The sequence below is a fragment of the Zootoca vivipara genome, chromosome 15 (assembly GCF_963506605.1).
Source record: "Zootoca vivipara chromosome 15, rZooViv1.1, whole genome shotgun sequence".
NCBI classification, from domain to species: domain Eukaryota; kingdom Metazoa; phylum Chordata; class Lepidosauria; order Squamata; family Lacertidae; genus Zootoca; species Zootoca vivipara.
In genome coordinates, this window is record NC_083290.1 from 25805958 (window position 1) to 25832658 (window position 26701).

The 26701-nt window shown below is 45.7% G+C and overlaps 1 protein-coding gene across 5 annotated transcripts in view; it reads left to right on the forward strand.

Moving 5' to 3' along the window:
• LOC118097186 (uncharacterized) overlaps window positions 1–26701 on the forward strand; it is a 57808-nt gene that overhangs the window by 8130 nt on the left and 22977 nt on the right. For all 5 annotated transcript variants that reach the window (XM_060268313.1, XM_060268315.1, XM_060268316.1 and 2 more), the window contains 14 exons: window positions 529–656; window positions 3362–3499; window positions 5374–5594; window positions 6060–6217; window positions 7196–7423; window positions 7998–8333; window positions 12928–13326; window positions 14745–14915; window positions 16429–16586; window positions 16702–16842; window positions 17662–17800; window positions 18139–18329; window positions 19748–19873; window positions 22020–22221. In XM_060268313.1, coding sequence (XP_060124296.1) covers window positions 529–656; window positions 3362–3499; window positions 5374–5594; window positions 6060–6217; window positions 7196–7423; window positions 7998–8333; window positions 12928–13326; window positions 14745–14915; window positions 16429–16586; window positions 16702–16842; window positions 17662–17800; window positions 18139–18329; window positions 19748–19873; window positions 22020–22221 — 2736 coding nt within the window. The remainder of the gene's footprint in view (window positions 1–528; window positions 657–3361; window positions 3500–5373; window positions 5595–6059; window positions 6218–7195; window positions 7424–7997; window positions 8334–12927; window positions 13327–14744; window positions 14916–16428; window positions 16587–16701; window positions 16843–17661; window positions 17801–18138; window positions 18330–19747; window positions 19874–22019; window positions 22222–26701) is intronic.

Sequence of the window (26701 nt, forward strand, 5' to 3'; positions counted from 1 at the left end):
TGCTGGCTAATTGAATGATAAGAGTTGTCGCTCAACATCGGGAGGGCCACAGGATCATCCCTGTCACAGGGGATCTGCTGAGCTCATATCAGAGAGCCAGTGTGATCAATTGATTAGTTTGTTGTTGTTGTTAAGAAACAAGGGATACCTGCATTCAAATCCCACTACAGTCAAGAATGGCTTCAGTGTTTTGTTTTTAACACAAGTCACTATGTTTCGGCCTCAGTTTTCTGTCTGTAGAATGGGAATACAGTAGTTCTCTACCTTACAGCCCAGTCTAACTATGCTTACCAGTGGATGGAACTTATCCAAGCAAGTATGTTAGCAATAATTATTATATATTATGAATGCATTGAGCAGGATATTGTTGCTGTGCTCCTCTACCCTCCTTAACACACACCCCACCTTCACATTCCTCTGTTGTTATTACTGCAGCCATTATTATTATTATTATTATTATTATTATTATTATTATTACTATTGCTGTTTGTGCTAATATTGCAGCACTCATTCTAGCTCTCTTCCTAGGCAAGTGTGAAATATGGGACACGGAAGAACAAATAGATCTGGACTCATTCAATACCAACGCCTTCTTTGAAATTCTGGTCGCACAGTCTCTGGCAGTTACAGCCAAACTGAGCCAGTTTAAGGAAGAGGTGCCTAGTGGTTGTTTCCTCTGTTTGGATTTTCACCCAGTTGAGCTGGTTTTAGAAGTCATTGTCGGGGGTTGGCGTCATGGAAGCAGGAGGGTGGCACCGCAAGTAGGGAAGCAAGAATAGGCAGTGTGTGAAGAGCTCAGCCTTCACCTGAGGGACTGAGAAGAGCAAGCAGCTTTATAAAGCCAGGTGGAATGTGATTGGCTTCTTTAGTCACCTGACCCAGGCAGGGAGTTGTGACAACAGACCACTGGGCATCTGCAGGGCTGGGACCACTGGTTGGCCCCTGTGAGAATAGGGTGTTGGACTAGAAGGGTCTTTGGCCTGATCCAGCAGGTCTCTTCTGATATTCTTATGTTCCTAACAACAGTACGATTGTACCAAGGCTAGAGTCACATCTTGATGTCTTCAGTGTGCTGTAGTACTCGGGTGGCGCTGTGGTCTAAACCACTGAGCCTCTTGGGCTTGCTGATCAGAAGGTCAGCGGTTCGAATCCCCATGACAGAATGAGCTCCCATTGTTCTGTCCCAGCTCCTGCCAACCTAGCAGTTTGAAAGCACGTCCAAAAGTGCAAGTAGATAAATAGGTACCACTCCGGCAGGAAGGTAAACGGTGTTTCCTTGCGCTCTGGCTTCTGTCACAGTGTTCCGTTGTGCCAGACATGGTTTAGTCCTGTTGGCCACATGGCCCTTGGCCTGAAAGTGAGATGAGCACTGCAACCCCATAGTTGCCTTTGACTGGACTTAACCGCCCAGGGGTCCTTTACCTTTTACCTTTTTACCTAGTACTCTGAGAGAAAACACTGACCTTTACTCACTGACATTGTTGTTCTGTAGCAAAGTCAGTCACCAGGTTAGTGACAGGCCTATGCTTGAATTCCAGTGGACTTTTGGAAAACTGGGGGAGGCCAAGTGCTGGTTAAAGTGACTAAGACAGTTTCAAAGAAAGATATTTGTAAGTAAAAATGAGCCACACAGCAACATTGCATTGTTTTCTCCTTTGCAAAATATAAATAAATCCGAAACAACAAAAACAGCACAATTGCGATCAGGACAGCAGTATTTGCCTCTTGCAAGCTGCCACAGAAAAGGGCCATAGCTCAGCATCTGCTTTACTTGCAGCTGGTGCCAGGTTTAATCCCCAGCACCACCAGGTATGAGAGATCCCTGTCTGAAATCATGTAGAGCTGCTGGCAGTCAGTGTAAACAGTACTGCGCAAGATAGACTGGGCTGGATCTACACACAGGGAGAAGCCACTATAAATAAGTCAAAAATTAAATCGTTATAACAAAAGGAAAAAAATTGCATAGAATGTTGTTGTTGTTGCTGCTGCTGCTGCTGCTGCTATCCAGCGACATCTGGTGTTGCAGGTTTATAACACATTCAAAACTCTGTTGTTGTTTTTTACTAATTGTGAGGGGCAAGGGATATCACGAAGCCCCTCCCCTCCTGAGTTCCAGCCCAGCCCCGAGCGAGGCTGAAAGGAGGGAAAGCTCCAGCTCAAGTGGGGAAACAGGAAGTGGTGTCCAAGGCTCTGGCAGGGTAGAAGAGCCATCGTCCCAGGTGGGACAGGAAGGAGGAAGGAAGGGGGGCAGACCAGTCCCCCCAACTCCGGAACTTCGCAGAAAGCGTCGGGGGAAGAGGATGGGTCTCCCCAAGTTGTTATGCTGGCGCAAGACGCGCCAAAAGCCACTTGGAGGTTGCTGTCACGGTGGCCGGAGAAGGCTACTTCAGAGTAACGACTCTACACAGCTCTGCATTTTATCTTTTATTGGTGCTGAGTATTTACAGTGCTAATGGCAGTGCTATTTACAAAGACACATCTGTTCAGCTTGAATCAGAACCTCCAAGTGGCTTTTGGCGCGTCTTGCGCCAGCATAACAACTTGGGGAGACCCATCCTCTTCCCCCGACGCTTTCTGCGAAGTTCCGGAGTTGGGGGGACTGGTCTGCCCCCCTTCCTTCCTCCTTCCTGTCCCACCTGGGACGATGGCTCTTCTACCCTGCCAGAGCCTTGGACACCACTTCCTGTTTCCCCACTTGAGCTGGAGCTTTCCCTCCTTTCAGCCTCGCTCGGGGCTGGGCTGGAACTCAGGAGGGGAGGGGCTTCGCGATATCCCTTGCCCCTCACACTAATGTAGCTGAGTTCCAGGAGTATTAAAGTTCTAGCACCCTTTAGAATTCTCTTCTTTGGGGTCTAAGGAGCCAAAGGGTCCATCCCTTATTTTAGCACAGGAATAAGGTAAGAACATATCCAGATGTTGATGGACTCCAACTCCCATTAGCCCCACACTGCATATTCCATGGGAGTTGTAGTCCCTCAACATCTGGAGGGCCCCTGGTTTAGCATAGCACCTGAGCAGGGCAGTCTTGAGCAGGTCGCGCGCCCTGGCGCTGAGGGGCGGAGATCGCTCCGGTGCCCCTGCCCTTGCAGGGTGCAGCATGGTTTCCTACCGGCTCGGCGCCCTGGCGCACTGCGCCACCGGGGGTCTGCCTAAAGCCAGCCCTGCACCTGAGGCATTTTTAAGGCTGCTGTTCTCTCTTCCTCAGTTCTTCCCATTTAGATTATATTCTAATAGATTGCTATAACAATTTATAACAATTGCATATGTCTTATAGTTGCATGCACATAGAATTTGGGAGATGGGAGCCAAGCCCAGCACAACTGCAACCTGCTCATTTTGTGTGCTTCCTTTCTCTTTGCAGCTGAAAATCTTGTACCATAAACTTCAGGATGAAGCAGCCATGCTCAGAGATCTTTGGCTAGCCAAGCTGTGCATCCCTGACAGAGCTGATCCTTGTGATGATGTACTGATGGGGAACTATGTCAAAGCAAAACAGCAGGTAGAAGTAGAAGTACTTCTCCAGATGATCAGTTATTTCTGATTAATGCAAGGGTGGTTGATCTTTCTTGGATCGAAGGCTGCATTGACTCATGGTCAGGAAACATTTTGTGGGGTTTCTGGAGGGGTTGCAAAAAAAATGCCATCACCCACAGCAATTTATTTTTAAAAAGCATGCTCTTTGGCCCCTCCAGACTGGTGGTTTTCAACATGCCATTGATGCAACTGTAGTGCATTACTGGTGGATTTATAATGGTAAAGGACCCCTAGATGGTTAAGTCCAGTCAAAGGTGACTATGGGGTTGCAGCGCTCATCTCACTTTCAGGCCGAGGGAGCCGGCGTTTGTTCACAGACAGCTTTCTGGGTCATGTGGCCAGCATGACTTAAACCGCTTCTGGCGCAATGGAAGACCGTGACAGAAGCCAGAGTGCACAGAAATGACATTTACTTCCCCACCACAGTGGTACATATCTATGTACTTGCACTGTTGTGCTTTCGAACTGCTAGGTTGACAAGAGCTGGGACAGAGCAACGGGAACTCACTCTGTCACGGGGATTCGAACTGCCAACCTTCTGATCGGAAAGGCCAAGAGGCTCAGTGGTTTAGACCACGGAGCCACCTGCGTCCTATCTTTATCCACATATCACTCCACTGTATTCATTACTTTGTGATACTTCCCCAGTGTTACCACATTATTGCTGTCTGGAGGCCTGTTCTCATGCAATCATCCACCAGTAATACACTGCAGTTGCATCAACTTAAGTGGGACAGCAATAATAGAGCAAAGAACATCATCAGGACCTAAGGAGAATGGCAGCAGCTACTGGGAAAGGCTGAGCTTGAATCAGAAGGGAAGGATACAGGTGAGGTGAGATGGGACATCTTAATCTGGTCCCAAACTTCTTGACCAGCTCCTGAACTCTTGATTCCTACAGCCATGTTTGCTACTGAACCTATACAGTTACTTTCCTGAATAAAGCTGTCTGTCTTACAAGTAAGAGCCTCTGCCCTCATGCTCTACCAGGACAGTGTGAAACAAAAAGAACTGATTTTGTGGGTGATGGAATCCATGCCATGAGGGAGAAATTATCTGGTTTCCTTTTAATGGGAACCTACAAAATTTGTGCTTCCCAAACCTACTTTCAAACTGAAATGCAGGTATACTTCAAAACACTTTGTCCTCTAGAGTTTGTGACGCAGTTCCCCCACCCAAAAAAAAGTTTACAAAAAAGCACATACATTATGGTAGGGAAATTTGCTTCCTGAAATGTGTACATCAGTAGAAATGCATACAAAATGTAGCCCTGCTTTCATCTGAGCTTTTTTAAAAAGGAAAGGAAAAACACATAAACACATGAGATGGAAGGAAGAGATAACCCTGACCAGAGAAGAATATCAAATCAAGTTGATGGACTATGCCAAAATGGCAAAACTAACTGGGAAGCTCAGGAATCAAGAAGACAAGAAATTTAAAAAAGAATGGGAAATGTTTATAATGTACAGTATATGCAAAATCATTGTAAACAGGTCAAAACATCAGCATGATTTTAAACACCCTTGTAATGTAACAGAACGTATAGATAATTCAGGAAGATGGAAAACTGGAGAAGTATTGATATGCAGTTGAAAATAGAATCAATAGGACCCATGGAAGGGATGGGGGGGGGGGGAGTCAGGAGATTCAGAGTAATTTCAATTGGGAATTGTTTTTGTTGTATGTTTATATTTTGGAAAATCTAATAAAATCTATTTCAAAAAAGAAAAGAAAAATGGGGTAAACTGAAGCCTGGAGTTACAAGGAGAAACTGGGAGAAACCGAAATTGCCTGTTTGGCCATCCCAGTTGTGAATGTGTGGATTTAATGTTTCATTAGGTGGAGGAGGAGATTCTGCTCCGAAAGCACCTGGCCACAGAATATGAAGAAAGCGTGAGCAGGCAGCTCCACTTACTGAGCCAGGACATGAAACGACGTGAGGAGCACTGGGTGGCATTTAATTCTGCTCTGCGGGAAGCCATAAGGTTGACAGAGGCCCTGGCGGAGGCTCTGTCTTCTGAGGAAGGTCAAGTCTCAGGCTCTAAATCAGCCCATCACAGGTAAGGGCCATTCTTTGTGACATGTAAAAGCTTCAGTGACTTTATGACCTGGCTGCGCATTAAAACTTTATTTCAGTTTGTACTTAATGTGATCTGAGGCAGGGATGTTGAATCCTCAGGCCTGCCCCTCCCAGGACACACACACACACCACTCCTGGCCTCACATCTCATGGGCCCTGCTTCACACCCTCCTTGAGTGTTTTTTACTTCCTGGGAATCTCATAGCTGCCAAGTTTTCCCTTTTCTCGCGAGGAAGCCTATTCAGCATAAGGGAAAATCCCTTAAAAAAAGGGATAACTTGGCAGCTATGCCTGGGATGCACCCTTGAACCCTGATAATGCCTCTTGCCCACTTTTCTTATTTGTGGGGAACTGTTTATATGCAGACCTAACTTTCCTACCTCATCCTACCTCTACCCTGAGACCATTTGATTTCTGCTTTTGCTTATTATCATGGTGGCTTCAGGTTATTAAGCCTCATAGATGCTGCAAGCAACCAGGTGTCCAGCACTGTCATACAGGAGACTCGTAGGCTCATGGCATGGGGCATCCTGGGAGAAGGAACGGGAGCTCACCTTGTTAACAGAGAGAGAACCAGGCTACTCACCAAGGCAGAGCTTGTAGGTAAATGTAAACTCTTAGCTTCCCATAGAGGTTTTTCTTCATTGTGCACATCTGCATATGTATGGATGATTGAAATTTGTTTAATTGTGATGGCTCCCTCTCCTACACACACACACACACACACACACACACACACACACACACACACACAATAGATTCATGGGAAGAGTTGTTCTGTGCAGGTAGAGATTGATTGATTTGATTGATATTTATTACGGCCATTGGCCCATCACACAGCAATTCCCATACCAACATATATGTACTTAAACCTCCAAATTTAAAACAGCCAAAAACTTACAAAAAAAAAAAGACCAACAACATACAATACAATAAATTTGCAACATAAACATCTCCCTCTGCTCATAAATTAATAAAAGACATCAATGATGATATCACCTAATTACATCCTAAAACATAAATCATGGTTTAAAAGGGTTATCCGAGCCGCACAGGAGTCCATTTTTCTTCTTTAGGGATAGGACGCTGATCAAGAATCTGGCAACCGTGAGTGATCTTAAGGGGTCTTCATCATTTAGTAGATATGTGCAGGTAGAGAATGTGTTGCCAGATATCCCAGCCCAACGCTGGGGAACTTGTGGCTATCCATCTGTGGACTCCAACTCAACCAGCCCGAGCCAGCATGGCCCAATGGTCAGGAATGGTGGTAGTTGGAGTCCAACAAAATCCAGAGGGTTCCCCATGCCTTGGATCAGGCACCCCCCCCCCAAGCTCAGCCCTCCAGCTGTTTTGGGAGTGCAACTCCCATCATCCCTAGCTAACAGGACCAGTGGTCAGGGATGACGGGAATTGTAGTCCCGAAACAGCTGGAGGGCCGAGTTTGGGGTTGCCTGCCTTGGATGAACTACAGTTCCCAGGAATGCCTGAGGGGCAGCCGTGTCTCTTAAGCAAGTATCCTTTGCAGAAAGTTACTCAGCTGTACCATTGAGTCTGTGTGTATCTTTCCATTGCTCTTCCCAGGATCAGATGGCTCTGTGAAGGCACAGGATGTCCTGCACCAGGATGCTACCACTGGACTAATAATGCCCAGCCATGGTGCTGTCATGCTGCTGGCCAATCAGTCCATGGAGCCTGTATCTGCCCACCACTTCCTGCACCCTGGCACAGGAAGATTGCTCCCGATAGCTGGGAATGTTGGCTTCGACCCTGTCAACTCTAAGCTGATCCCTGTGGTTGATTTAGCACCTGGTAAGAGCCACGGTTCTTCTATAACTCCATTAACCAGCCCTATATGGAGGTGCTAGCTTGCATACTGTTGTCGAACCATCATCAGATTGTAACCTGCAACCAATCATGAACTGGTGGTTGCCCAGTCCATGCACAATAGAGCTGCCACATATAGAGGAAGACCACTGGATCATCTGCTCGGACTGATGCCATTTCTCCCAAGATTTAGACGGGGATCTTTCCACCCCACTGCCCAAGGTCCTGTCCTGTCTCCAGCTGGGAGCACAGAATCCAGGGACACCAAGCCACATGCCTGCCAGCATCAGTCTGAGATCTAGGAAGCAAAGTCAGCTCAAACAAAGGATGTTTTACAGCCAGGTCAGGCAAAGCAGAGAGTAAGCCCAGATCAGCAATGTCAGGCAAAGCAGAGGTCAACATCCACATGTAGCTGCTTGGGAAGGTTCCGCCCAGTTTTGCCTCTGACTCCACCCACCAGTGGCAAGGAGCCCCCTGAAAGGTTGCCCAGAGGGAAATGATAAAAGTTACTCCCCATCCCCCAGTCTAGACTGTGACCACCTTTGGTTTCTCTGCTTAGGAGAGATTCATCACTCAGAGGCTCCCATCTTGCCCTATGTCCCGTATCCTGTGTGTCTCCATTCTGGCCTACCAGTGAAGACTCGCCTGCCAGTCCTACAGCCTGAGAAAGTGTTTAAATTGGGAGGCCTCATGCAAGACCCAGCGACGGGGATTGAGGTGCCAATACTTGCCGTTACCATTCACCCCCAAACTGGCCAGAAGCTGTCTTTGGGTGGGACATACCTGAATCCTCTAACAGGAACAGTGACGCCTCTTGAATTGGGGGGGCCTATGAGGTTCCCAGAAGGAGGGAGAATTGTTCCAATCCTTGGAGTCAGTTTGGATAATAACACAGGTAAGTGTTGTGTTCTGTTAACTGGGTTCTGTTCTCTTGGTTTCATCGTTCTGCCCGGACACTGAGGTCCAGTGCTGAAGGCCTTCTGGCGGTTCCCTCATTGTGAGAAGCCAAGTTGCAGGGAACCAGGCAGATGGCCTTCTCGGTAGTGGCGCCCGCCCTGTGGAACACCCTCCCATCAGATGTCAAAGAGAAAAACAGCTAGCAGATTTTTAGAAGACATCTGAAGGCAGCCCTGTTTAGGGAGGCTTTTAATCTTTAATCAATTATTTTATTCTTCTGTTGGAAGCCTCCAAGAGTGGCTGGGGAAATCCATCCAGATGGGCAAGGTATAAATAATAAATTATTATTATTATTATTATTATTATTATTATTATTATTATTATTATCTACGTGGCTTGCTTCTGGAAGAAAGAGAAACAGCAGGGAGGCTAGGTCAATGGCAGGGCACCTGCTTGGCATGCAGAAGGTCACCGGTTCCATTCCCAGCATCTCCAGGTAGGGCTGGGAGAGACCCCTGTCTGAAACCCTGGGGAGCTGCTGCCCGGCAGTGTAGAGCATACTGAGGCAGATGGATCAATGGTCTTGATGCAGTTTGAGGAAACATCCTATGCCTTAAAGGATGGCTCTTAGGTCAGTGGTAGAGCATCTGCTTTCTATGTTGAAGGTCACAGATTCGATCCCCAGCATTTCCATCCAGGCGTGGGAATGTCCCACTGGGAAACTTGGAGACCCACTGCCAGTCAGAGTAGGCAGCATTAGGCTGCCTCAGTCTGACTCCATATAAGACAGGTTCATCTGTAAGATTTGGTTGTCTCTGCAGTGGAGGCAGAAGGTCACTATGCTGGCTGTGTCTCAACCACAGATAGTCATCTGGCAACCAGCAGGCAAGACCCAGCTCCCAAAAATCCCCAGCCAGCCCCTAGTAGTTTTTCCTGCATTGTTCTTGTACCAACCTTCAGGTTTATCCTACTGGCAGGTTCCGTTCACCGGAACATAGGAAGCTGCCTTATACCAAGTCAAGTCCATCTAGCGCCCTACTGTCTTCACTGCCTGGCAGTTAGCTCTCCTGAGTTTCAGGTAGGGAGTACTTCTCAGCCCTACCTAGAAAGGTCATTGGGGCTTGAACTCAGGATCTTCTGCAGGCAAAGCAAATGCTTTGCTTCTGAGCTACAGTACCACATAGCACCAGTCCTGAAAGACCTACATTGGCTCCCAGGATGTTTCCGAGCACAATTCAAAGTGTTCGTGCTTACCTTTAAAGCCCTAAACAGTCTCAGCCCAGTATACCTGAAGGAGCGTCTCCTCCCCCATCATTCAGCCAGGACACTGAGGTCCTCCTCTGAGGGTCTTCTGCTAGTTCCTTCACTGCAAGAAGTGAGGTTACAGGGAACCAGGCAGAGGGCCTTCTTGATAGTGGCGCCCTCCCTGTGGGACACCCTCCCTTCGGATGTCAAGGAAATAAAAAACCACCTGACCTTTAGAAGACATCTGAAGGCAGCCCTGTATCGGGAAGTTTTTAATGTTTGATGTTTTAGTATGTTCTGATATGTGCTGTGAGCCACCCAGCGTGGCTGGGGAAACCCAGCCAGATGGGTGGGGTATAAATAATGAGTTGTTGTTGTTGTTGTTGTTGTTGTTGTTGTTGTTGTTGTTGTTGTTACTTCCCCTTCTGCTGCTTCTATGCTCCTCTTTTGTCTGTGGACAGGCCAAGACATTTTGCTGCCTGAGGCAAATGTCAAGATAGCACCTTCCCCAATGCCATGTAGAGAAACCAAGTAGACAGGCAGCAGTGGTTGAAGGTCACATGACAGCATCCTCCACAACATTTAAAAGCATCATGGTACCTTAGTGGGCACGTAGCAAGCCACAAGGCACACATAACTCTGCCTTCCTACACTTTGATGCCACCCCCAGCATCTGCCACCTGAGGCAGTTGGCTGTTTTATGGTAGGACAAGCCCACCTGTGTGTTGGAGATGGTGGGTGGGCCATTAGCCCTTCAAGGTGCTGGATGTTAATGACTCCATCAAACACCTTGGTTTCTACCACTGCCATCTTGATTTTGAATGATAAGCCACAGGTGATGGGCATGTAGAACTTAATAGGATGGATCAGACTCTCCAAATCAAAAAGTCTCTGAGAGAAACCGTTGACTTAGAAGTATTATTTCAGAAGCTAAAAAATAAAATCAATAACCGCCCCAGCCTTTTCATAAAGATATTCTAGAAAGAGTGAGAGAGATGAAATTAAAGCTATGATTGATTACTCTTAAGAGGTGCTGCGTTCATTAATTGAACAGCTGAGGCAAATTTTACTTTCTTGGAAGTAGTTCAGTTGATCGATTAATGTAATAAACAGCACATTAAAATAGGTCTTCCAGATCAGCTTAGTAAGCATTTTTCACTCTGTTCAGTTTTGTATCAGTGATGTTAGAAAATGAGATGAACAGATTCCTCATTTTCCTCCAGTCTCTGTCAGCTCCGTGGTAATGACAGGATGAAGACACCCCAAAATTGGCGAGAGGGCAGACTGAGGGCCTCCTAAGCGCCAGCTCCAACTCAGTTTGTCCTAACTTCTTTGTCTAAACTAGGCTCCAGGCTCAAAGAGTTTTTTTCCTCCCAGATAGTATAAGAATAAGAATAATTTATTATTGGCCAAGTACATTTTCCAACAGACTGTACTTGGAATTTGTTTCAGCTACATTGCAATGTAGACATACACACACTGTTCCACTCACAATACAAATAAGCAAAGAAACCCACCCATAATTGACCTCCCCTTCAGCTACACACCTACAAATTTAACAATTTAATGGCACAGGGGGGGGGGGACTGTTCCTGTGCCTGGCTGATTTTGTATATGAAGACCTGTAGCGACGTCCAGATGGGAGTAAATCTAGCAGATGATGACTGGGATGTAAAGGATCTGCTGCAATTCTCTCTGCTCTCTTCTTAACTCTGGCAGCATAGATTGTCTTTATTGTAGGCAAGCTAGCACCAATTACCCTTTCTGCAATTCTTACAGCTCATTGGAGCCTTTTCTTTTCTGTCTTGGAGGCTGTACCATACCAAGCAGTAACTTTATGTCTCCTGCTTGTGTTAGGAAATAGAGCTGGTCTTTCTCTTTGACCAACCGATGTGGGGTTTTAAAATTAGGTCTGGGTGACCATGATTCTTCATTCCCTCAACTTTGGGTAACTTTTTCTGGTTCAGACAAAAAAAGCAGAAAGAAACTGTGGGTGCTAGAAATGAGATTTATTCCAGGCCTGACATGCTTGAAACAAATCCTTCCTTGGGGCACTATAAATATACAAACCGCATACAAAGCAAATGGGATATCCAATGCATAAGATAATAACTCAGTTCTGTGGTTGGTTGATCCTGGCTCAGAAACAAGAGTGAAGCATCCCTCCAAGGCCTACCCATTTCCTGATTTGTCTCACTTCTGCTCCATGGGCATCCAAATATTCTTTTCTGTGGCTGAGGGGAAGCCTCACGAACCTGAACCTGCCTAATCTGTATTTTCCTCAAACAATATGTGATTCAAAACACAGCCATCCTTTGAAATACCCACTTCTCATAATTTGGCATTGTAATTCTTCAGCCAAGTCATTTGTACACAAACACATATACTAGGGCTAAAGTGAGCATATGTAAGTGAAAATAGAATACAGAAATGCATAATGTTAGGGGAAATGGCTTTGCAAAAATGTGTATACAGTCGTACCTTGGTTCTCAAATTTAATCTGTTCTGGGAGTCGGGTAGACTCCCAAAATGGTTCGAAAACCAAGGCATGGCTTCCAATTGGCTGCAGGAGTTTCCTGCAGCCAATTGGAAGCTGCGGAAGCTGCATTAGATGTTCAGCTTCCAAAAAAGGTTCGCAAACCAGAACTCTCACTTCCGGGTTTGCGATGTTCGAGAGCCAATTTTTTCAACAACTAAGGTGTTCGACTACCAAGGTACGACTGTATTAGGATTAATACTGTAAGGCAGAGCACCTTTCATGGGAAATTTTCTGGAAAGAAAAAAATCACAAATTGATGTGGAAATGTTGACTTTAAGAATGGAAAATGAGAAACTGAGGGAAACCAAAACTAGTGGTAGTGGCGCCCACCGTGTGGAATGCCCTCCCATCAGATGTCAAAGAGAAAAACAACTACCGGTACCAGACTTTTAGAAGACATCTGAAGGCAGCCCTATTTAGGGAAGCTTTAATGTTTAATAGATTATTGTATTCTGTTGGAAGCCGCCCAGAGTGGCTGGGGAAACCCAGCCAGATAGGCGGGGGTATAAATAATTTTATTATTATTATTATTATTATTATTATTATTATTATTATTATCCCATTCCTGCGTGGTGGACATTTCATTTAACTGTAACTTCCTGTGACAAATCTTATTGTTTACTGTGTAAGGGAGTTGAATTGAAAACTAGTTGTGTGGTAAATATCAGACCTTTGAGTGAAAGGCCCTATTCAAATAAAGCATTGAAATGGAACATGAACCTAAACCTTATGTGGGAAGGTGAATATCCAGATTAACTCTCTCTCTCTCTTTTTAAACTTTTCCTTTGCTCTTCTCTTAATTGTGCAGGAGACCTCATTCCAGTGGGAGGCCTCCATGGGCCCTCAGAGAGCCTCTCCCTTATAGGGGATTCCTTTACGGAGCCACTGAGCGGGAAGGTTGCCCGTGTCCAAGGCATTTGCCTTCAGCAAGACAAGATGGCCGCTCACGCAGGGGGCTATCAGGCGGTATTGGACTCCAACCTCCTTGTAGCTCAGATCCACGTGGCTCAATCACTAAGAGAGTATAAGGACTCCATTTGTGAGGAGCTGTGCTCTGCTGGAGATAGGCAGAAAGCCCTCAAAGCCGCAGAAGAGGACATGAAAAGAGCACTGTCTGAGGTGCTGGACTATTTGTTGTACCAGCTAAGAACCCTTGAGCAGCAACGGGGCCGTGCATTAGTTCTCAAGAGCACCGGCGGCAAGTTGGGTAGGTGCTTGGAATTACAACTGTGTTGTTCTACATCCTTCCGTAGAAATGAATCTCTGCCAGTCACTGTTCCGTACAAATCAGTTAAGCACAGTCTGTACTTGAAGTTCCACAGGTGCAGCCTTTGCTCAAAGCAATCCTGTTGGGCAGTGGTTTTCAACTAGTGTACCATAGCACCCTGGGGTGCCTTGAATGATGGTCAAGGGTGCTGTGGGCAACCCTGGTCCCTGGCCCTCTTTCTTGTCTCTGCCTCCCAAAGGCTTGCACAGTTGTTGTTTGTTGCAGCAGCCCTGGTTACAATCTCCCCAGGTGGGTGGTGCCACTGGGAGGCACTTCTCTCTGGGGTGGGGGGCAGCTTAGAGACCGGGACAGCAGCAGTGGCTACCCGGAGGACTCCTGAGGAGAGGAGGCTGAGGGAACACTCCACAAGGGAGGGTGTTCGAAAAAGGGTGAGAGGCTGCCAGCTCTGCACAAAGGGTAACACAAGTGGGCTCCTAAGCCCCACAGGGGTGCCGCAAAAAGAATGTAGTTGGTCAAGGGAGCCGTGGACCCCCAAAGTTTGAAAACCTCTGCTGTGGGGGATGCGGTGCAATGTGAGTTGTATCTACACACTGCACAACATGCTGAGAGTGGGCCCATTGAAATTAGCAGACATAGCTAACTTCCACTGAGTCTACTGCAAGTACAATCCTGTACAGTATACGGAACACAATAAAATGCAACATGGTGCAGTGGTTAGAATGTTGGGTTAAGGATGGACAAATCTGTCCATTTGGGTTTCTTAATTTTAGAGTCAGTTCTCCAGACATCAGCATCAATTTGTGAATTTTTTTCTAAACAATTTCATTAAAGTTTATCGGAATTTTTAGGGTGTGTGTCCCCTAGCAAACACATTTTTGCAAGCAATTTTCCATAAGAACATGCATTTTTGTATGCTCTTTCTTCGAATATAAACAGTACAATAACACATTGTTGGGTCAGAGAAGTGCATTGCAAAATGTGGAGGCAGGCAAATTTTGAAGAATAGTTTCAGTTTGCACATTGTTTTGGGAAGGGTAGATTGGATAGGTTTGCAATAAAATATGTACCGAACGAAATTTCACCCACCCACCCCATCTTTAAAAATGGTGAGAGGATCAAGGCTCAAATCCCTGCTCAATAAATCTCTCTGAGCCTAGCCAACCTCACATGGTTGTCATGTGGGGATAAAAGGATGAGGAGGAAGAAAGAAAACATGCACAGTGCTCCTTTAAGGAGTTGTAAAATAAACGGGTAACAGAGAAATAAGCAACATACAAGTTCTCCTTTCCATGCATACACACCCAAATTCACCTGTTGTCATGATGATGGGCATTTGCTAGTACAAGTATTCATATAGTTCTAACTCAGCTGTCCTTTTATTGTCTCAACCAAATTAGGGATGATCAAATATCCCAGCACAGATCTCTGGATCCCTGCCGTGTTTGGGATGAAAATCCCGGATCCTGGAGGTTCTGATTTGACGGTGCCCATCCTTGGAGTTGAATGTGACTGGAGGACAGGGCAGCCAATGCCATTAGCTGGGACCATGGAAGATGCAGATGGGAAAGGTGAGGGCTAACACTTTGGACTGGAAGCTCTCCGTAGCAGGAAGGAAAGTGAGCAGGTGACACACAGCCAGCTACAGGGCGGTGGTGTCATGCTTAGCAGCAGTACAAGAATACGATCTCTGATTTATTGCTCTGAATGCTGTTTTCTTTTATTATGTTCTCGGATGGCTGCAAGTTGGGGGCGGTGCTTGATTTTTCAAAGAATGGGTGCCATGGTGTTACAGATTGGGACCAGTTTCTTTACCCCAATTCATTCTGTGGAACTGCCACTATTATAGGTACCGCATAATATTTGTTCCACTCTTGCAAGAAATCAATCTTTTAGTGCGGTGACACCTACACTTTGGGCCTCTCCCTCTCTCATAATACGGTGGTACCTCAGTTTAAGTACACAATTGGTTCCGGACGTTTGTACTTAACCTGAAGCGTACTCAACCTGAAGCGAACTTTCCCATTGAAAGTAATGGAAAGTGGATTGATCCATTCCAGACGGGTCCGCAGAGTACTCAACCTGAAGCGTACTTAACCCAAAGTATGAGTGTAATTGGTTCTGGAAGTCCGTATTTAACCTGAAGCGTACTTAACCTGAAGCGAACTTTCCCATTGAAAGTAATGGAAAGTGGATTAATCTGTTCCAGACGGGTCCGCGGAGTACTCAACCTGAAGCGTACTTAACCCAAAGTATGAGTGTAATTGGTTCCGGAAGTCTGTTCACAAACTGAAGCGTTCATAAACTGAAGCAAACTTTCCCATTGAAAGTAATGGAAAGTGAATTAATCCGTTCCAGACAGGTCCGCAGAGTACTTAAACTGAAAGTACTCAAACCGAAGCGTACTTAAACTGAGGTATGACTGTACTAGAACTCAGGGCCATTCAATGTAGGTGAATATGGGAACATTCGGGACAGACAAAAGGAAATACTTTTTTCCATGCTTTGTAGAGGTAGACTATGGAATCCCACAAGATATACCCATGGCCACCAAACTGGAAGGCTTTAAAAGAGGATTCGACAGATGCATGGCAGATATGGCTGTCAGTGGCTATTAGCCCAAATGGCTATGTTTAACCTCCATTGTTTAAGGCAGGATGCTGGGAATTCCAAGTTTGGACACTGCTGTTGAATTTGGGTCCTATTTGCAGGCTTTCTAGAAGCTTCCGGGAAGGATAGGATGCTGGATTTAGGTGGGTCTTTGGCCTGATGAAGCAGGACTCTTACATTCTTCTCTTAAGTAGGAAATATATATGCAGTTGTCTAGTGGGGAAGGTGGAATGAGTGGAGACTGTGGTCCCATACTGAAGTCCTTTGTGGTTCAAATCACAGTCTAGAATGAATGAGATAGAATCCAGAAACATTAAGGATGTAGCAGCCCACTGCAAAAAGCAACAACACAAAAAAATTGCTTCACACAATAGTATGGGTTTAATCATGCTTCAGAGATTTCTGACTTCATGCTCATAAAAACTCACGTTAATACCCACTTAGGCTTGATGATTTGGCTCCGACTCCTTGCAGGTCTTGTTCCACTCGCTGTTGGCTTCAGAACCATGGATCCCATAACAGGCGAGACTGGTCCAGTCATTGGAGCTCAAATTAACCCTTGGACAAATGCTGTCATTCCTGTGGTCCAGTCCCTGGGAAATTTACCAAGAGGAAATCCAGACCCAGAACTGGTAACTCCCCTTCCAAGTTATTATTTTCTTTAAGGGGAGGGGGAAGCGGATTTGTTATTTGTCAAACTCCTTTCTGATGCTTGCAGCCTGTTATGGGAAGTCTTTGTTTTTACAGCTGGCTGGTTTGGAGAAGGAAATAAATGCCAAGCAAGCATACTGGCACTGCCAGCGGGAAAAAGAAGAGGAGCTCTTTAAAGAGCTGGATTTTATATGTCTGGATGTCTTGGATGCAGCCAAGGAGGGGAAAATGAAAAAGGTGCACGTTGGCTTTACCTGCAACACCTGCTGTGAAATTAGAAGAGCACTCTGGACCTCTGCCCTGTATGCATGCTGGGCTTATTCCCCTGGGCTGGGGTAGCAGTACTTCAACAGACCGTCATGTCCTTGTTAAAAACAGATTCTCCCCACCTAGAGATAGGAAGCTGCCTTACAGCAACTCAGGCCATTAATCCATCAAGCTCAGCATTATTGTCATGGACTGGTTGGAAACAGAGGAATGTAGGAAGGAACGTGCTGGGAAATCCTCAAGGGAGGAAGGCTCAGGGCCCAGGGAGTAGCAGTGGGACAACAATGAGTGATCTGAAGGAGAAAACTGGGAAGAGGAAGTGTCAGAAACCGAAGGGGTAACAGGGTTTAGTGAGCAGGGAGAGTCTGTGGCAGAGCGAAGTCCAGAATCAGAGGCAGAAGCTGAAGCAGGAGAGTAGAGAGGCCAAGGGGCAGAATTGAGTCAGGCTAGTGAAGAGTCACAGCTCCCCTCCCCCTTTGTCTCCCAGAACCAGAAGAGGCATGAAAAGGGCACAGGAGAGATTAGTGACTCACAGTCACAGCCTCCGATTGCTTGGGGAAAACCCTGGAGAGGAGGGGACTTAGGCTTTTGTGGGTGTTAGAACAACCAAGAGGGCCTCTTCAGTCCTTATGATTCTGCATAAAAGGGCTGAATGAAACACGAATATAGGAAACCACTTTATACTGAGTCAAATAACAGTTACATCCAGTCCAGTATTTCCTGCACTATTTTAAGCATATTTTAGCATATTTTAGCTTAATTCTCTTTATCTTCCCCCCACCCTTGCAGTTAAGGTATAAGATCAAATTAAGACCTGCTGATGAAATCTATCACCTACTGGAAGAATCTTCTGCCCAGGAAATTCAAAGGAGAGCTAGCAGAGATCAGAACATGCTGTGGGACACAGAACAGTCTCTGAGGATGAGAGGTATGGAGGCACACCTTCTGGTTGTTGCGTTTGTGTGGCTGTCTTGAACTAGAGCTGAGCTGAAGTTTCTCACAAGACAGTTTCCTTGGAAAATATCTGAAATGTTTCCTTTCCTCGCCCCCTTAGAAAAAGGCACATTTGCAGAATTTTCTCCACTGTTTGTTGTTGGTTGGTTGGTTGCAGTGGGCCCCCTCCCACCCCACTCAACCCCCCCCAACCCACAATCCCCTGGGCCTCCATTTTCCCAGCTGTGCCCTAGAGCAGCTCTTCTGTAAAATGTCCTTGCTGAGCTTCTAACGGTGTTACTCATTGAGACGACTGTATTTTGGTGACTCCAGTTGACAAGGATGAGAGAGACCAGGAAGCCAGAGTTCGGCTTTTGCTCAGGAAGATGCTGGAGAAACTGGTCCAGTTCATCCGGAAGATGCAGCTAGAAGAAGGACGGATCCAGATGCAGTTGAAGGAAGCGGAACGGCAGTGGAGCAGAGGCTTGCGCATGGAAGAGGCCATAAGAGAGAAATCCAGAAAGGTGAGATCACCACCTGTTCCCCAACATGATCTGACATGATCTGGCTTTGATGTACATTAAAAACCGTGATTTATGTGTCGCCGGTGGTATAGTGCAGGGAAGAATCAGGGGGTACAACTCTAGTACTTTTCTTAGAGAAGAGGTGAACACAGCATCTGTTAGAGTGCCAGGGAATTTACAGAGCCTTTTTGCTCTAGCAAGTAAGTGAGTAGATAATGTGGCTTTCAAGTTGGCTTGTGGTGATGAGAGATTAGCATAAGGGAAGTCAGAAAATGAAGCAAATCATCAAGCAGAGGCTGGGTACTTCTTTCCTTTTCTTTGATGGGGTCCCTTCTTCACACACCCTCAAAGATTTCTGGGAACTATGGTTGGCTAAGGGTGCTGGAATTGCAAGTCTGTAGTGAGTAAACTCCAATTCCCAGGATTCTTTGGGGGAAGCAATGTATTGAATGTGCTTTAAATGTATGGCCTGTATGGGTAACACTTTTTTGCCTTTCCTTTGCATTTCTGTTCGAAACTCTGAATTATCATAATAGTGTTATAGGTTTTGCGCGCCAGAGTGTGTGGGTGGGTGCTAGCTAGGGATAAGCCATTAAGAAACAAAGGCTGGACTGACCAGTCATTAACCCATCAATGCAAGTCATTGATAAAACAGAAGACTCTGTTGGGCAAAGAGAGGGAGGTTGCCAGGGTTACAGTGGGAGATAATGGAGGCAGAAGGGGAAGTTGCATTTTGGCAAGAGGTTTTTTTTGGGGGGGGGGAGAGAAGCAGCAGGAAGTAGGCAGAACCGGGTTGTACCCAGAGACCAGGGAGCATGGCTGTCCTCTGCTCAGGACCCAAGCTTGATGAAGTTATGGGAGAAGCAACAGGAGGCACGTTTGAGGTGTAATATTCTGCACTCCCTCCATCAGTGTCTATACGTGTAAATAAAACCATATATCTCAAAGACACTGCAGTCTCTACTGTGCCTAATTTTCAAGCAGGAAACACAACTCCGGGTAAGTGCCTGGAACCTCCTGGAATCTTGCTAACACTCGGCAGAGATTAGGGATGGCGCATAACAATAATGTCTAAAGTAGCACTTGATAGGAAAGCAGGTAATGAACAACCAAGCATGGGATTGTCTCCAACTAAGTTCTACGCAGAGTAGACACAGCAAAAGCAGTGGCCTGGAGTTAGCCATGTTCAAGCTCAAAAACAATAAAACAAAAACAAGTGGTTGTGCAACATATCTGTGGCCACCAAAAGATGGGTCCCAAATATTCTGGGAACATTTTGCTACATGCTTCATGTTAACATTTTGCAACATAAAAATCTTGGCAGTCAAATTTCTTGATGCTTAATGCTGCTCTTAAGCAAGACGGTGAGAATGGGAAGAAGGGGTTGAGATGACCCCTACTTTGTTGCCTTCTTCCAGATCACACTGCATCTTGTGGCTGGATTCCAGGAACACATTGCAAAGCAGCAGACCAGCGTGGAGAGTGCCCACTGCAGGCTAGAATATTTCCGATACTTATCACATACGCTGGCCCTACAGACAAAGGTATGTCGTTCTTGTGAACATAGGTAGCAAATTAAAAACCAACTTACTACCAAGTGTGTCTAAGGGCTCTTCTGAACCGTCACCATTTTTGGGTGGAATTCAATCACAGGTTGCACAGCTTAGGTCCAAGCTATCTGAAAGACCTTATTGCCTCATATGCACCTGCCCAGGTTATGAGATCTTCAGGGGAAGCCCTTCTCTTGGTCCTGACTCCTCCACAGGCACACTTGGGCCTTCTCAGTGGCTGCTCTGACTTTGGGATCCCACCCTATAGAAGCTAGACTGGCTCCCTCCTTGTTGTCGTTCCACTGGCAGGTGAAGACTTTTTTGTTCCCGTAGGTTTTTGGGAACTGACTGCTTTTAATGAAAGGGCTGATGCCATGCTGTTTTTATTGTAATTATTGGTATGAATAGATTTGTGTGTCTGTGTGTGTGTGTGTGTGTGTGTGTGTGTGTGTGTGTGTGTGTGTAATTCTATCAATGTTTAATTGATTTTTAATGGTTGATTTTCTATGTTTTAAGCAGCACTTATTTTTATTTGTAAGCTGCATTGAGTTTTGTCCAGTGAAAAAGTGGGATATAAATAAATATATTAGTAGTAACAACAGCAACAACAACAACAACAACAACAACAACAACAACAACAACACTGTGCATTGGGAGTTCTTACACAACAAACCTGCTTCCCCAAAAGATCAAACTTTTTGCAATAAGAAAAGCGATGGGGAAATAAACTGGAAAGTGTGGGATAAACTTTGCTTGATGAAACGTCTTCTAATATGTGGTGCAACCACACCTGAATACTGCACAAAGTTCAGGTTGCCTCACCCTGAAAAAGGGATACTGTAAAGCAGGCATCCCCAGACTGCGGCCCTCCAGATGTTTTGGCCTACAACTCCCATGATCCCTAGCTAACAGGACCAGTGGTCGGGGAAGATGGGAATTGTAGTCCAAAACATCTGGAGGGCCGAAGTTTGGGGGTGCCTGCTGTAAAGCTATTTTTTTAAAAAAAAAAAGCTTCAGGGAGGGGCAACCAAGAAGATCAAGAGATGGAATAACTCCCGTATCAGGAAAGACTACAGCACCGAGGGCTTTTTAGTTCAGAGAAAAGGCAAGTAAGAGGCAACATGATAGGAATGTATACAGTTACATACCCTCTAACATTTCTCTGGTGAAAATAGGGCCGTCCTATTTAATTAAGTAAGTAATTATAATATTTCTACCCCGCCCATCTGACTGTGTTGCCCCAGCCACTCTGGGCAACTTCCAACATATAAAACAAAACATTGAACATTAAAAAACTTCCCTATACAGGGCTGCCTTCAGATGGCTTGGGAGTCGCATAACTCCATACTCTCCAAAACGTCTCTGCTGAAAATAGGGACATCTTAAGGAAAAGTGGGACATTCCGGGATCAGATCAGAAACAGGGACAGATTCTGGAAATCCGGGATTGTCCCTGGAAAATAGGGACACTTGGAGGGTCTGCGGTTATGCACGGTGTGGATAAAGTTGAATGCTGGAAGATTCAGTACAGAGAAAAGGAATTACTTCTTTACACAGTGTATAGATAATGATGGAATCTGCTCCCACAGGAGGAAGTGATGGCCACCAACTTGGATGGCTTTAAAAGAGGATTAGGTGGATTTATGGAGCCTAAGGCTCTCAGTGGCTACAAGCCCTGGTGGCTATTTTCTACTTCCACTGTTGGAGGCAGTATGTGTCCGAATACCAGTTGCTGCATTTGGGTCCTGCTTGTGGGTTTCTCCCAGGCATCCAGTTGGCTGCAGTGAGAACAGGATGCTAGATTAGACGCCCCGATGGCCCTGCCAGCACCTTTCTTCATATGTACTTAGCCTCCTTGCAAACAAATCAGAATGAATAGTCATTAATCAGCTAATATTGTCTGATCTTCCTGCAAACAAATTAGGATGAATGCTCAGTCATCTGGAAGCTTCCTAAAAAGCTTAATCCAAGGATGATCACATGATGCTGCAAAAATAAAGGTTTTCCCTGGATTGGGTTTATTCATATTATTCACCACTCGAAGGGTTGCTTCTTTTACTGGTTCCTATAGCTGGGTTGAACCCTGTGAAAAATTCAAGTGGCAAATGTTTGCTGAGAGCTAATCTTCTTCTCTGTCTCAGGACCTTCTCTCCGGTTCATCCCAGTGCTTTCTGAACTACCCAGGCGCAAAATTCTACAGCGCGGCCGGCACTGCCCATGGAAGTTGGGAAGTCATCAATCGGAAACTGATCCCGCTCCTCAAGTCTGTGGTTCAGACTCTGGAAGAGAACAAAAGGGGTCCCTTGTCTCCTGAGGTGCTTCTGGGTCTGGGATCAGGAGAAGGTGTGGTCTGCTGTTTTCATGGTCTTTGCAATGCCTTTCTTTCAACTGAGCAAGAGATTAAACCATTTTCTGAGCTGCGAAATAAGTGCAGTTGAGTTGCAAGGCCAGCCCTACCGTTAGGTATGAGGCAGACGCCTCAGGTGGCAGATACTAGGAGGAGCTTGTGGCAGCCACCCAGGCTCTTGACCTTGAGCCATTCCCCCACCATCACTTAAAAGGCCACTCTCATGCTTCTGAGATGGTGACCCAGTGGTGATGTCTGCTTATTGCTGGTCTGGACTGCCGTGCGTAGTCACCTTTCCCCAGCAAGTTAGGCAGAAGCCACAGAAAGGAGTGCTGAAGAAAGCTTCTCAGCGAGCGTTGAAAGCTGAGGCCACGAATTTCAGCAGCCATTCTGCTTGTTGCGTGCATTGCTTTGCTAATTCTGCATGTGTTGTTGCAACCACCCACTGCATTGTAGCATTTTATTTTGCAATGTGGGTCTCCAGCCAAGAAACATGTAAAAAAAATAATGAACATACTAGTGCAAAATGTGCATTGAAATGCATACACAGGTACAAAAATGCTTTCTGGGAAAATACTTTGCAAAAAAAGAGAGAGAGAGAGTACATTAGAAGAAATTAACACTAAAATGCTGGTGATTTCTTGTGAGGATTTTGTTTTTATTTAAAATATAAATCACAAACTGATGAGGAAATGTGAAGAACTGAAGAATGGGGAAATGACAAACTGGGAGAAACTGAAATGGACATATTTTCCCATCCCTAGGAAGCACAGCCCCATAGCCAGTGTTGCAGTAAGATTCGGTCTTATTGCCCCGATGAATGGTAATGGCATATTATATCTCCAGTAGAAGCCCAAGGAGAGCTATACGAGTATATAATACTCATGCCTGCTTATAAAGTCCTTGCCTATTAAACATTAAACAGTGCAATTATAAACCCAGTTCATGAAGATTTAGTTTCTTTATTTGTTTACTGTTCCCATTTCTAGCCTCATTTTCCCCTCCAAAATGAAAATACCTGACAATTCTCAATGAAAAACAATCACCCGATGGTGAAACATCAAAACAGGAGAGAATCAGGAGCATCTCTAAGAGCTCAAAGAAAAGCACTAGCCGACAGAGAAGCAGACTAAATTTAAAAATCTAACCAAAAATCTAAGCAGCAAGGAGATCAAAGTCTTATCTGAAAAATTAAACTTTTCAAACCGCTTGTAACACAGTAATTCAGCTGCAAGACATATTAGGATGAAAGCGCCAACCACCCTGCTGTTGGGGGTGGGCATTAATGCTGTGCGGATGCTGTCGTTCCTTTGTGGAACCTGTGAGTACCTCCAAATGTGGCTGGACTACAACTCCCATCATCCCCCTAACCATAAGCTACATTAGCAGGAGTTGAAGTCTGACCAACGCCTTTCAGGCTTGCAAGTTCCCCACCCGCTGGACCGACAGAGTCACTCAGCTGAATGAAATGAAGTGGCAGCACCACCCACTGGCAGCTAAGGGAATGACTGTGCATGTTGTAGTCATCCAAGGGGTTTCTGCGGTTGCGTCACATAACATTGTGCCTATTGGGCCTGCTGGAAAACAACCCTACAAAGTTTGGGGTGAGGAGGAATGCTGTTGCACACAGCGGCTGCTTTTGGGCTTCCCATAATGGGAATCTGGTTGGCCACTGTGACAAGGTAAAGGACCCCTGGATTGTTAAGTCCAATCAAATGCGACAAAGGGGTTGCGGTGCTCATCTCGCTTTCAGGCCGAGGGAGCCAGTGTTTGTTCGCAGACAGCTTTCTGGGTCATGTGGCTAGCAGGACTAAACTGCTTCGCCTTCTGGCGCAAGAGGACACCGTGACAGAAGCCAGAGTGCACCGAAGCGCCATTTACCTTCCTGCCACAGCAGTTCCTATTTATCTACTTGCACTGGCGTGCTTTCGAACTGCTAGGTTGGCAGGAGCTGGGACAGAGCAACGGGAGCTCACTCTGTTGCAGGGATTCAAACTGCTGACCTTCTGATCGGCAAGCCCAAGAGGCTCAGTGGTTTAGACCACAGCGCCACCCGTGTCTGTGACAACAGGATGCTAGACAAGATGGGCCACTGGCCTGTCTTCTTCTGATGTGCTTATGTTTCTGTGCTGTGCAGACTCCCAATTATTCATTTTGTCTATGAGAAGTATTTTTATACACCACTTTTCAGGGAGAACCTCTCAAAGCCATTTCCATAAAATTATCAAAACAATGAGCATCAATAATGAAAAAATAGAAAATAGCTCAGAAAGAGCAACAGCTCTCTGCATTGAAGGTGCCGTTTCTGCTTTTATTCCCTTTTAATTTCCAGGCTTGGGCAGGCACAGAATTTGTCTGTGCGGATGTGCCCTTGCATTATTCAAACCCTGACCACAAGATTTTAATGTGGAGGCATTATAAACACTGTGCATCTTAACTGCTTCCCTCTGAAGTTTAATTCTCCCCCCTCAATTAATTCAGCAGCATACCCAGAGTCTGTTAGCACAGGATTCCTTCTGTCCTCAACCTGGCAGCAAGTGGATGAAGTACAGGAAATCGATGGCATCCCTTTTACTCCCCACCCCCCACCCCACTCTCCTGGGAATTCAGATCTATCAATTGTGATGCAGCCAGACTCTTAGTTACACAATACGTAGATCTAAATGGGGGGGGGGGGTTTGTTGGCAGACAATGCTAGGCTAGAGATGGGAATATGGAGAACAGGATGGGGAAGATGCACAGGCAGGCATTAGGGTTCTGCTGACAGGGCCAAAACGGGAGCTGAGCTGTTCTCAGAAAATGCTAAAGATTTTTATTTTCATCCAGTCCTTCCTCAAGCAACTGTTGATTGTGCAGGCCTTTTACCATATCTTATGTAGACGAATTTGATTCACTTTGCATGCATTTGTTTATTATTTAAGCTATTTAGAGGGGTAACCTACCCAATTTGCACCTTTGAAGCCAACACACAGCCATCCTTTGACAGGGCCAGCTCTAGGTAGAGCCCTGGTGGTGCGGTGCACTAGGGCGCCGGGCCGGTAGGCAGGGAACCATGCTACGCCCTGCGAAGGGGTGTCGGAGCGATCTCCGCCCCTCAGCGCCAGGGCACCCGACCTGCTCGAGACTGCCCTGTCCTTTGAAATTCACACAACTCCAAATTTTGCAATGCAGTTCTCCAACCAAGTAACGTTTGTGAATGCCCGCACTAGGCCAAAGTGTTTCCCACATAAAATGTGATACGTTAAAAATCCATTTCCAACACATTGATTAGTTCAGTCAGCAGAGCATTAAACTACCTATTAATCTCGGGGTCATAGGTTTGAGCCCCACATTGGGCAAAAGATTCCTGCATTGCAGGAAGTTGGACTTGATTATCCTAGTGGTTCCCTCCAACTCTAGAACTCTATGATACTATGATGCTAAGATCCCATTTGCGATACCAAGCTCCCATCTAGAAGCAACTCCAGAAGTGTCTGGGATGCAGTATCAGCTTGGTCAGGAAGGCAGCCACACCCGTGGGTCATGGGCAGGTCCACGAGTTACTTCAGATATTGCAGGTGCCCCTTGAATTCTGCCCACTAAGTGACTTCCTAGTATGAACAGAGAAATCCATCAGTTTCAGTTCCTTCCATTTCTCATTTTCCTCAACTTAAATCCAGATCTCCACATAGCCACAGCAATATGTGGGTTGTTGTTTTGCAAAGCTCATGAAAATTTGTCAGCATTTTAGTATGAGTCTCTCTTAAAATACTTTTTCGTATATAATTTTAAGTAACACACACATTTTTGCAAGTCGTTTCCCCTTGTATAATGCATTTTAATGTTGTTTTCATTGTGGTACATTTTTATGCACTCTTCCCCCTAATATATGCAACAGGGTTTTTTTTTAGAACTCCATTGCAACATTTGAAGAAGTGAGCATTTCGAAGCTGAATTCTCCTGCAGTGCACAGATTGGTTCAAAATACGCATATTAGGTCATGTCCCATTAACGTGCAAACAAAACACAACTTCTCCCCAGTCCAGACTGCCTGCTCCGCCTTCTGGCTTCTGTTAAGCAGCAGTGATCTGGCTTCAGCCTTAAATGTCCTACCATTAAAAATAAATAAAATAGAACCCCCATAGTTTCTCAAACTTCCTTTTGAATGTACAAAGTCTTGTCACTTGTCCATATCTTTGGACTGAAGACTAGGGGGTGGGATGGGGTGGGGGATACAGTTCAAGCTGGGAAGAATCCCAAAAGCCTTTAAAATTCATCAGCACTTTCAGAATAGTTGGTGGTTACTTAAAAACTACCAGAACTGCATTAACGTAATTAATAGCAGGCAGGATAAAAACCACACATTTCCTCTCTCATGTTGTTCCTTTTTGGCCCCCTCCACTGGTTCCACATAGAGAACCCAATGAAGCTGGCTGTTGAACCTTGCTTTGGCACTGGCACGGGGGGAAACATACCCCATCTCTTCTGGGGGCACCA